The sequence below is a fragment of the Neophocaena asiaeorientalis genome, unplaced genomic scaffold, assembly GCF_003031525.2.
Source record: "Neophocaena asiaeorientalis asiaeorientalis breed wild unplaced genomic scaffold, Neophocaena_asiaeorientalis_V1.1 scaffold72, whole genome shotgun sequence".
Lineage (NCBI taxonomy): Eukaryota > Metazoa > Chordata > Mammalia > Artiodactyla > Phocoenidae > Neophocaena > Neophocaena asiaeorientalis.
The window spans coordinates 2311668-2324578 of record NW_020185336.1 but is presented as its reverse complement, the minus strand read 5'-3'; the positions used below and the strand labels follow the sequence as shown (position 1 = coordinate 2324578).

The 12911-nt window shown below is 35.3% G+C and overlaps 1 protein-coding gene across 4 annotated transcripts in view; it reads right to left on the bottom strand.

Annotated features, from left to right (window-relative positions):
• Nucleotides 1-12911, bottom strand: part of GRB14 (growth factor receptor bound protein 14) — a 121036-nt gene that overhangs the window by 66031 nt on the left and 42094 nt on the right. For 2 of the 4 annotated variants that reach the window (XM_024736001.1, XM_024736003.1), the window contains exon 1: nt 2588-2730. The exons of the other annotated variants lie outside the window; for them this stretch is intronic. In XM_024736001.1, coding sequence (XP_024591769.1) covers nt 2588-2650 — 63 coding nt within the window. In that variant the 5' untranslated portion in view covers nt 2651-2730. Of the gene's footprint in view, nt 1-2587; nt 2731-12911 lie in introns of those variants that run through there. 4 annotated transcript variants of the gene reach the window in all.

The window sequence follows — 12911 nt, the reverse complement described above, 5'->3', positions numbered from 1 at the left end:
GTCAAAAATTTATTTCCAATTTACTTGACAGAGAGTCCACTGAACTAGTCTGCTCCTCAAAGATCAAAGTATATTTGATGTGCTACGAAAAAGACCCATACCATGTTAAGAGCCGTGTTTAAAGTTCAAGTTCCCAACCAATCTCAGGAGATCTTATGCCCACTTAGATCAGATATACTTGCTGATAAGAAAATTACTCCCTAAAACTATTAAGCATTTTCAGAAGTACCCTCAGCCTTTCAAATGATTAGGATTCCAGTTGACAAATTATTTTGCAAGAACCACTCGTTCAGGATGAGCCAGCCAACTCTATGCCAAACCTGTGGAAAAAGCACCTAGGTTCTTTGGAAAATGAGAAGCTGCCCCAAAATACTGAGAAATGCTTGTATTAATTTGTATCATCTTAAACTATGGTGCATATAGAAAACAAGTTAATTACAAGTGTGGAATAATTTCCTATCTTGGAAAACAAAGGCATGGTGTGACCAGAGCAGATGGATATTTTTTAGTCAGAAAAATACCCAGTTTCTAAAATAAGAGATACTAAGATTTTCAGAACAGTCTTATCAACAATGGGTCCTCTGGGGATTAAACTGTCGGGAGAAAGAAATAGCATTAAGTATTTTCAGCAAATGATGTGCTAAATTATATGAACATTTAATATGTGTACCAACCGGAAAGGAATAACATGGACTTGGGCTTAGGGAATTTTGACTTATGTTAATTATTATAATAGAAATCTGACTAGAAGCTTATTATAAAAGAAACAAGAGAAATCACAATGATGTATCCATTGGCAGCTCAGACCTAACATCACTTATAATCACAGCTTTCCAAAGTAATCCTGTTTTGCTACTTACCAACCAGTGCTGGGTGTTATTTTCTAGCTAAGTTTTACTCATACAAATTTCCCCTAGACTAACTGCTCCAAATCCTTGAAAATGATAGCATCTTCTTCTAATGTTTTATACTCTAATAAGAAACGGTTTAAATATTTTATTATACTTATGAAAATTCAAAATATGTTATTTGAGTCACAGAATTATAGACACAAATAAGACTGAAGAGAGCATTTAATGAAAATCTCTCCACTATTATATTATAGGTGAGAAAGTAGTGACTCAGAGAGTTTAAATGACTTGCCCAAGATCACACAGCTAGGAAATGGAGAATCCGGGTGGCATGCTTTCCACCACACCAATATGTTGTGCAAAAAAACCACATGATGAAAATATCTTGGTTAATCCAAACTGCAGTATTAACTGGATAAAGAAGAATCCAAACATAAGTATATAGATTTGATATACGCTATTATACCTTTTCACGTTGCCAGTGACTCAGGTAATCTATATGGTCATTATTAATGTACTACTAAGTCTACATCAAAAAAAGACTCCAGCTCAATGCAAAATATTTTTAATTAAATTTGCTTAAGATGAAAGAAAGACATCAAGAAAGATAAGAACAAATGTTGGCAAAATTATCATATACTGTTTTACTGCCAAGTAAAATGTCCCTGGTGAATAAGTAGTCAACTGGATAAAAAAATAAATTAAAAACCTAAAAATTAAAAACAATGAAAAGAGACACTTCTTTTAAAAGGCACCCTAATTGTAAGATTTGTCATTTTCAAATAAATTAAACCATGACCTTTGACTTAATGAAACACACTAATAGTTAACCATTAAAAGTCAGGTACGGAAATAAACATTACAGTTTCTAGTGTCACCAAAACCATTCAGAAAGCACAGTGTCAAAATGTGTTTTGGCGCTTTTTCTTTTCTATACAACAGATTTGATTCTTTAAGGATTTCAATACATGGTTCTTATTTGGTATATTTACAAGAGAAGTTTAGTATATTCAGCTTTACTTAAATGCTACATCACATGGTGTATTTATTACCTTATAAAATACGATGTGGCAAGTAAGACATAGAAATAAACTTTACAAAAAACTAACAGACAAAATATTTCACACACAGGATTGACTGCATTAATAATTAACAGAAAGCCTTTTCACAAGGCAACTTAATGGAAAGTTTTTCTTAAGCAAGTAAGCAGAAACTCAATAGAAATGGGTAGAAAACCAGAGGAAAATAAACTGGTGCCATATGTTTTAAACAGTAAAACAATTATATTGTCCATTCAACAATGAAGATGGATGTATTATGAATTATAGTGAAACAAAGAATCTGCTCCTTAGTAAACAAATATAAAACATAATAGCTAGCAGATTGCCTATTGAACTAAAGGGAAAGAGGCCTGAAGTTACAGTAGAAGGGGAAAAAAAAAGAAAGAAAAATCTTCAATACAGTCTCTATCACAATGCCCTGAAATCGAGACCAAACTACTTTCACATGGAGCTTTTCGTACTACAGAGATGTTCTGGCCCAGCTTTTTTTTTTAATAGTCTAATTTCAACAATTAGTCTAATTTCAATAATCTATCCTTTAATCACCTATAGCCTCAATGAATTATAGCCTCTCTCAGGATATGTAACAAAAGTTTCCAACACATTAATAAACACAGTAACAGGAAATTAAAAAACAGCAAGAAAAAGAAAAGAAAAAAAGCAGAAGTCACATACCCTTTTCTGTAGAACTATGGGCGTTATTGCAGGCAGAGTGACTCTTCTTGCACTCAAACTCATGCCTGCTCTTCTTAGAGTGATCCCCTCCCGTAGATCATGGACGAAATGAAAGAAATCTTTTACAGTTACTCCTTAGGAATCTCGGGGCTCAGTGCAAAAAAACAACTAGGAAAGTAATAAATGTCACTCTGCTTATGTGATTCCAATCTACCAAAGCCAATTAAGGATGGCTGTGGGACAGGACAAGGCAGCAACCAATCAAAGCCCAGAAAACTCCGCCTTTGTCCTTGGAAACACATTCTGATACTTTTGTTTATGATATTTAAAGAACCAGATTAACAGCCATCTAGTTCACTTAACTTTTTTTTCCAAAACAGTGCAATTCAATGCCATTCTTTGTTGACTAGGCAGTTATGTCTTTACTTTACTGAAACATTTCAACATATGGCAGATAAGAAACTGTTTACATTGGTCTATTTAAAGTGTATAAATATGCAGATGCACTAAATTTACTTATGCTACTCATAAAAGTGATAAATGGGTAGATTGAAACATATTATATGAGGCACAAAAAATAATCCTGATGTTAGAATTGGTCCAAAAGTGTTAAACTTTACAAGTCATAATAAAAGGATTTTAATATATATTTATGTACTTCGTCTCCTAAACAGCTAAAATTTCTGTATTATGGACGTTTTAGCTGTCCTTGAAGCTATACACTTAACTATTCCTGTTAAATATTACCTTAACAATCAACCTAAATAATACTGTTAAATATAAATGGGGCATTAAACTACAACGTATGAATTGCAAATGCTAATGTTTTTTAAAAGCACAGATCTGTGTAATTGAGCACATTTCACTCAATTCAAAGCATTTAAATAATCATGCTCAAAGCATACTCAAAAGTTTAACAACCATTTTGCCTTTTTTCTTACAATAACTAAAAATTGTATTCCAGTATTTTCGAGGGTTGGAGAAGGGTCCATTTCTGGTTAATGAGAAAATTTTCAATAATGTCTAAATAAAGAGTAAGAGAAACACAAAAATGACAAAAAGTATTGCAATATTAAAACTAATCTGAGTTTTTATATTATAAAATCCCTTTGGACCGATTCCTTAACAAGCACCTACTCAGTGCTCTTCAGCCAGGACACAGAGAATGACATGCTGCGTTCAGCTTGAGGGGAGCTCCCTGTCACTTCTAGATCACAAAGTGGTTGTCGTAGTAACAGGGCAAAATGGGAGATTCTCGGCAACTCAGATACAAACTTTCCACTTCATTATCTAGACTGCTACTGGGCAGAGTTCATTTGGGTGTGTTTTATATGCACGGTGATCTCATATTCCTCAAAAGAAAAAAAGAGACACTACAAACTCTAGGGTTCCCTACTTTGAATTTCAAAACCTACACAGCTCGCTCACAATGGCAGCTGGGGGGGAATTCACTTAGTAAAAAAGTCACAGGCAGATCTAATTTGTGGGCATTCATTTTATTCTTATCCTACTAGGTTTATCATGGTCTTTTAAAATAAAACTACCAACAAAAATCTACTAATACTGGGAGGGGAGTCACCATTTGTGAAGGAAAAGATTTTGGTTTAACCTTGAGTCACTTTTTTGGCAGGCACACAATAACAAAGCCCATGGTTACTACATAATTTCAAGTTTATTATCTACAATTTTTCTTTCTTCTTTTCTCAATTTAGGCTTTGAATATTACAAAGAAGTGTTATCTCTGGTCTCAGAAAGGGTTCCACCACAATCAAAGCAATTCATTCCACTAAATCATGAGGCAAAGAACCCACTATGTGCCAGGCAGTGTGTTAGGTGATAAGTACATGCTAATGAGTAAGATATGGTCACTGCCTCATAGTGGAATAGAGATACTCATTTTTAAATTAAAAATCACATTCAGTAAAGGGCTGAGTCTCACTGTGATTAAATGCCAAGTACCAGGGGTGCACCAAGTTAGAAGAAACTACACATCAGAGGTGAGATCATGGCAGGCTTCAAGGAGGAAACGACATTTGCTTTGAAAAGTGAGTAAGAGAAAAGAATATGCAGAACTTGATAACTGATGGAGATACAGAGTGAGGTTCTCAAAGCTGACTGCAAGTTTTGAAGTCTAGGCGAATGGGGAGTCAGAGACGCTGTTTTACATCACATGATAGAGCTTTTTAAACACTAAAATGCATCCTTCAAGTCAAAACAATGTCCAGGCTCTATATTCATTACAGTGCAACATACCTGTCCTTAAAAACTATTCTACAATGAACTGCTGAAGTATGATAGGTCATCTCTTTGGAACTCGTGAAAGTTGAAGTTTATAAATTTTCAGTGAAAACCATAAGAGCAAAATGTGGCATTTTGTGACTCTATGTTGCCAAAAAGGTCTTTGAAAAAAACTCAAATACACTTTTCACAGTCAGCAGGCTGAAAGACTAATGAGACAACACTCACACTTAATAACAGGCAGAGTCTCATTTTTCAGCGATCTTTTCCACGTGTTCCTAGTGACTGTGCTTTATCTCACTTCCTAGTTATTGTAGACACTGATTCAAAATTTAACTTGAGCCCATGCTTTTTTTTTTTTTTTTTACCATTATTATAAATGGCTTGTACCACTCACTAACCTTGTCACCTGAGCCTTAATTTCTTCAGCTGCTGCTAAATGGGGATTAAAAAGCTATGGCCAACAATTGGGGGATTGCTATGAGGATCAAGGATATCCGTTTTGTGTATGGTCTGGAAGAGCCCAAGGCAGGTGATGAAAAATACTCCATGAACTGCTCCTGCAGAGGACTGGGCCTAAGATGCATTCTCCTCAGACTGTGTCACAGATCATTATTTACAAATTAATTAATTTTTTTTTTTTTTTTTTTTTGCAGTACGCAGGCCTCTCACTGTTGTGGCCTCTCCCGTTGCGGAGCACAGGCTCCGGGCGCGCAGGCTCAGCGGCCATGGCTCACGGGCCCAGCCGCTCCGTGGCATGTGGGATCTTCCCGGACCGGGGCACGAACCCGCGTCCCCTGCACCGGCAGACGGACCCCCAACCATTGCACCACCAGGGAAGTCCTACAAATTAAATTTTGATATAACAGGGTTGCAAACAATATAGCAAGGTCAACAGTGCAATACTATAGAATAGCACTGTACATTATCTTGTTCTTTGCTCAGCACTTTGATAGAACAAGAGTGAATTTTGTCACTCAAAATATGCATATCGAAGTTTCAATGTGAATTAAGAATAACACAAAAAATAATATATAATAAGTATTATGATGATAATTAATAATATTTAAGTGAGCACCCAGTACGAGCCAGGCATTGAGCTAGTTTTCATTGAATCCTCATGACAACTCTATGAAGCAGGTACTAGCTATTCAACAGATGAGGAAACTGAGGCCAGAAGAGCAGAGGGCTAAAAATGGTCTCAGATACAAGTATATATTGCAAAAACTTGTCCACGAAGTACATAAGTCAATCAGCCAAGGTGAAAACCACATCTGGCCCTCTCCAAGATACTCTACTATTCTACTCTACAATATTCTCTCCCACATTGTACTGTGTAATTTGATGTAGTATTAGCATAAAATGTCATCTTCATACCACCCTTGTTTCTGATGTTCCTAAGCATTTGTTTTACTAACTCACCTAATAAATATGCGCAGAGGGCCTTAGTATGTGTAAAGTACTATGCTATTTGCTATGGGGAATTCAAAGTTGATAACTCCTGCGTATCAGAGGAGCTGACACATGGCAACATGTCAACACTTGGTCAAAGCAGTGTACAAGGTGGAATCTGGGCAGAAGAATGCAACCTAAGCACCAGCCAACGTCTAGGTTCCAAGCCTGCCTTTCAGACCTCTTCTCCCACTCAACATGAACAAAAGCTCCTTGGAGCTCCCTGAAGCACGTTTGAGTCCCACCTCTTTTTTCGTAACGTTCACTCTCTAAAACCCACAAACCTTTTAAGGCCCAAGACCAGTCCCACCTCTTCTGAAAGTTTCACTGATCTCTCATCCTTCAAGCATCTCTCCTTTTTTTTTCTTTCTTTTTTTTTTTTTGGCACATATTACTTTAGAACTGAGAGGTAGAAAAGGAGGGAGCGACAACAAACACAGAGTGCCTGTCAAGTGTTAGGCACTTTACATATGGTATTTCATTTTATTCTAACAAACCTGTAAAGCAGGCATCATTTGCTCCCATTTTACAGATTCAAACCATATCCATTTTTTCCAGACTATCTCTTTACCCTTCATCATATACCAGTTTAGTCAAGCTTCAGCTACTGTTTTCTATGTGTGAGTACCTTATATCATTTAGAATGTAGGCTCCCTGAAAGTAGGGACATGTGTAATTTCCCTTTAACCATCACTCTGTCACCCCAAGTGGCTTTATACATGGGGGGAAAATGCTGTAAGGCACAAGAATGCTTCTTGATTACTAATTCCTACAAATACTTCTTCAGCCAACCAATCGACCAGCCTCCTGCTTTACACAAAACACAACTTGGTTTGCCCCTCCATTATCCTCCTGTATATTGTGCTATTGTGCTACCCATTGTGGGTAGCTCACTGCCCCTCCATATTCATTAACTCCCTCAAAGATACAGATCAAAATTGACCCCTCCAAGAAGTCATTCCTCCATCTAAATTATATCATTCCTTGTTTTGTACTTTTTTTTTTAGGACTTAAACTTTTCCATTCCTCATACCTTTCTCTGCACACACTAATACACTGCTTTGATAACTAATAAATCCTTTCATAGGCCCCAGTTGTTTGCCTAAGGAGACTATAATCCTTAAGTGTGGGACCCAGGATTTCATCTCCTGTGCTGCTCCCAGAATACCTAGCAGGATGCTCTCTGTACACAGTAGGCATCACGTTCACTCACAATCAATGTGGAAAGATTAGTCACTCCGGTTACATGGTGGACAAGCCCCCTTTCTCGTCTTAACAGTTGCTAGTCTTATGATTTATTCTGAACAAAAGCACACAGTCTTCTTCACAGGATCATTTGGATATTCTTTTGCTATCTGACATAGTTCTGTTAGTGGTCAGTAGTGTCGACACTAAATTTAACTGTTGTCCTAAAAACACCCGTTTTAGAAAAATCTTAAAATATTTGGTTATAGCATTTAATAGCAATAAACAGTCTAGATCTTTAGACACAAACTCAGTACCTCTAGTTCTATCAGCTCATATTACTCAAAGACCTTTTGCTTCTCTAGGTATACGACAGGCCATCATTCTTTACACTTGATGGGCCTGATCTGATCTTCCTCTATCCTATTTCTCCCCCTCTACTCTGACAGTTCCCTCCTTCCATCAAAAATGTCTAGGATTTCTTTTTTTTCATATTTATTTATTTAATTTATTTATTTGGTTGCGCTAGGTCTTAGTTGCGGCAGGTGAGCTCCTTAGCTGTGGCTCGAGGGCTCCTTAGTTGCGGCATGCAAACTTTTAGTTGGGGCGTGCATGTGGGATCTAGTTCCCTGACCAGGGATTGAACCCGGGCCCTCTGCATTGGGAGTGTGGAGTCTTAACCACTGCGCCACCAGGAAGTCCCCTAGGATTTCTTACTGATTTAAACTCTGAAAGTTTCTTCTTTTAAAGAAATTACTGAATGACTTATAAGCCTTAGTCATGACAAATATAACCAATCTACAGTTCAGTCAAGTATTTTAAAAGTGCCTATGTATTCTTCGCCTGACATAGTTTTCTAGGAGCATTATGGCTGCCTATCAAGGAGGCATAATGTATTGTACTGTCTACAGGAGGGCAGATGGACACTTAGAAATAACTACAACTATATGTTAAGTTCTTTAACTGAGTATAAATAAAGTTCTAGAACCATAAAAAAGAAAGAGCTTAATTTCACCATGAGATAGCAGACAAGTTCCCTAAGTGGACAAAAGATCCAAGAATGAAAGTAATTCCAAGTAATGGAAATATATACAAAGATGAAAAACACGGAAGGAGCTTCCAGACAAGAATGGTCCTTCTATGTCATACTCAGAAATTTGACTCTCATCCTCAAGGGTAGTAATATTTGATAAGATGTGAATTTTACCTCAGTGTGAAAGACAAACTATGGAATAGTGACTAGAAGCAAGGAAAACAGAAACAGAGAAATGAGTCTTAGAGAGAAATGGAAATTACCAGATTAGAAGGAAGTCAAGATTTCAAAGATGACAAGGAAGTAGAAACACAGGTTCAAGTGGTCAAATACATTAACAAATATAAATAAAATTATAATTTTTCCCTGTATTTGAGCTTCCAACATAAATTAACAAAAGTATAGGCTATAAAAAGATAAATGTCTTATCTACACTCTTCAAATTTCATATACTTTAAGGTTCTCTTAAGAAAAATAGTTAGATCAAGAAAGCAGACAGAAAACAAGCACCTAACTTTCTTCATGCCCCCAAAACCTTAAAATGACAAGAAGGAGAAGAAGGAGGAAGAGAGAGAAAATAAAGAGATAATTTCCTTGCTAAGAAAGAAGAAATAATTTCTTTTTTTTGCCATGCTGGGATATAAGAAAGGTACCTTCAGTATACCATAAATTAAAAGAATTTCTAGAAGCTAGAAATCACTGGTATTAGACTGATAAGAGCACAAGAAATTATAGCCAGAATTTGTGTATAAGAGAAAAGATGGTGAAGACAGATCCAGAGAACTTAGGTTTAGAGTATATTTAGAGAAAATATAAGGTCATCTTAAATACTATATAAATACTTAAGAGGAAAGGAATGTAGAGGATGAGGAAACCCAGAACTTCCAAACATTACTGTAATAAACAAAGCTAACAACTAATAAACAGTATAGAAGATAAAGTTGAGAAAATGTCTCTCACAATGTGAAGGGAAAAGTCAAAGAAATGAAAAGAAAAAGAAACCATGGAGGAACAATCTAGAAAGATCAACACACATAGAATATGAGTTACAGAAAGAGTAAAAAAAGAAAGCACAAGAAAAAAGAAAGAAAAGACAGAAGTTCCCTGAGCTGAATAAAGTTACAAATTTTAAACTAAAAGTGCCCCCCAATGGCTAATTTGAACAAAAAAGTAGTCATGTTAGACAAATAGTGGGAAATGTGATAAATTCAAAGAGAAAAGATAAAATTCCTAACACTTCATGAGAGAGGAATTATCGTTTACCTGCAAGGTATGAGAATCAGACTGGCATCAAAATATTATCCAGTTTCTCAATATCCCCCATGAACATAGGCACAAAAATCCTTTAAAAGTAACGGAAACAAAAGGAGGTCAGAAATCCATTTTTGCAGGAACACCATACCTCTGTAGCAGTGGGAAGTCATTATATTAAGAAAAATTTCACACCTTCCCATATCCCTTAGCTTAGAAGAATTAAAGGCTGAAAACAAAATTCAAACACAAAAAAGGAAAAGTCTTTTTAACTTAGTACTTAAACTGTGACTGTCTTCCTCATGAATCTCCCATAAATATGTTCCAAGAAAAACCCACTGCTTTGAAGATGAATAACAAAACAGAACCATCATCGAATCTGTACAAACATACTACGAATGGGAAGAAAGGAGAAAAGACACAGGAACAACAAATGGCAGATGAGGACTACTTGCAAGAAAAGTAATGCCAAAGAACAGATAAAATTTAAGATCATACATTAAACCAAGAATAAAAAATAATGAAGCAAAATCGTACCTGTTCACACACAAAGCAGACAATTAAAAGGATAGAGAAGAAACACCAAGACAGTAAGAGGAGATGAAACATTAGCTAGCAGAGCTCCAGAGATTTAAATGCTATGTATTGAAATCTATCAAAGTCGAGGTAATAGATGACAGATACAAAAAATGCAACCAAAGAGAGAAGAAAACTGTTTTAAATTTAAGAAGTATTAGAAACAGAGAACTAAAGACAAGTAAAGGAGATCTCTACATGTGTAACTGGAATCTCCCCAGAAGAAAATTGAAATAATGGAAAGGAATAAATATATAAAAATAAAATATAAGAAAACTTTTAATAATAAAATACCTACTCAAATCTGAAATAGATATATAGATATATATGTATAACTGAAATCACTTTGCTGTACACCTGAAACTTACACAACATTGTGAATCAACTATATCTCAATTAAAAAAAAAAGATTAGAGGGGCACATCAGAAACTCATTCCATACAAAGTTTACTTCTAAAAGAATTTAAGTATTTTTCTCTTAATAGGCTCTGATAGCAATATATTATTTTGCTCTGAAATGAGGGTTCAACATTCCACTAAAGGTGTGTTTCATACTCTCTTGAGAGAAGGACATCTTCATACTTTCTGTGTAGATATGATTATGACTAAAATAAAACACATCAGTATACTTTAGGGAAAAGCAATATAAGAGTTCCACTGTCTGAAAATAAGAATAGAGTTGTGTAGTGGGTTGGTCTATAATCCCAACATGGAGAATTAAGCTACTTGTGTAATGTTCATTGATAATTTGTCCATAGCTTAATAGGTATTTAGCAATACACTAGGAACAATAGTAAGCATATGTGATATTTTGTAAAAATTTATTAGTGTATTTCTAACTATAAAATACAGAATGTAGAAGTCCGTATAGAGTCGTGTGAAAGCTTCAGTTGTAGTGTAACAGTAGGGAAATTTCAAACAAGATTTTAGGGAAAGGGTGACAATTATCATTCCATTCCTTACATTTCTATTGAGGGATGCATATTTTACTACACTCAGTTAATCTCTTCATACTCTTCCACCGTCTTTCTTTCCCCTACAGAAGAATGAGTAAGTTACAAAATAGGTAACAATGAGTTAAAAAAAAAAAAACTGTATTAATTTAGCTCAAACAATTGGCTCCATCTTGCATATCTTTTCTGCCACACTGACCAATAAATGGACATTGAGCTCTTTACCCTCACATGGCAAACGTAGTCGTAACTGAACCTAGGTTATGTCTCTCAAGACAAGACTGAAATGTTATTTCCTTCTTGTAATCTTATTTTCAGACCTGACAAGGTTTGAGGCTGGCCACTGGTACCCTATCATTCCCCGAAAGATTCTGCAGACCCATTTCACTCAGATGTGGGAGTCAAGGTCTGTTTTGTATGAAAAGTGAGTGGGTAGCTGGGAAACGAATAGAAAGTTCAAGTTTTCCTTATGGTCTATATTGATTTCCCTAGTCCAAATTTACTGCTAATAAATCTGAAACACTATTTTAATGCTTAAAAAATAAAATAAAATACATATTGAAGGGCACACATCCCCAGAGAAACTTATTTTAATAGTCAACGGTAAAATGCCCTACTTTACTGGACTTGAAATTTACAGAATGCTTTGGACATCAAGGCAAAAAAGCCCCAGTAGCTCATAAGGGAGAAATCAATCTGTTGCAGTATTTCTCCACAATAACATTCAACAAGTTTCAGTGGACCCCACTGTCTTTTAGTTACTCCACTGGATGGAGTAATGCTCATGAAATCCTTGGGGAAAGAAAATAGAAATGAGATTTTTAAATCTAGCAAAACTCATTGACTGTAAAGGTAACAGACAATATTCAAAAGTTTTGAACATATGAAAGCACATAAAATCTTGTTCCCGTGGAACCTTCTTGAGGAATTTACTAGGAATTAAATTGCAATCATCCGAGAGCCAGCTGGAAAATTGAAAGTAAAAGGACTATAATAAATACTAAAACTAATTATGGGACTAAATCCCTATGTAATTATGCTGCTATAATAAAGTATAAGTAATATAAGCCTTAACATGCAGAAATGATAAAAGAAACATGGAAAGATAAAAGCTGAAGGAGGAAAAACATGGAATGTTACTGAGATCAAAAGATATTATTTTAAAACTGATAAATCACAGGAGAATTTAACTAAATCATTTTGTAATGCTAAAATCAGCTGGTAGAAAATGGAGGAGGAAGAAGAAAAATATTAATTTTATTATTGCTCCTTAGAGAGGATTAACAGATAAGGTTTAAAGAAATAAGAGGTTTAAGGGTTTCCATGTAGTTATAGCCATAATGGTAACAGAAATATAAACCTTTCTAATTAAAAGAACACAACGCTAAGAAGGCAGAACACCTTGTAAATTTTCTTCAAAACCTATAAATTTTAAAACATAATATAAAATAGTATAACAGTATTAACACCAAACTTTTATGTTATCTCAATAAATGTTAGAGAGCCAAACTTACCTACTGAAAGAAAACAAACTTTCCGTATGAATCATAAAGCAGATTCCACTCTATTCGGTGGGAAAGAGACTCCTATAACCCAGTGACTGAGAAAGTTTGAAAACAAAGAATGGGGTGGGGGC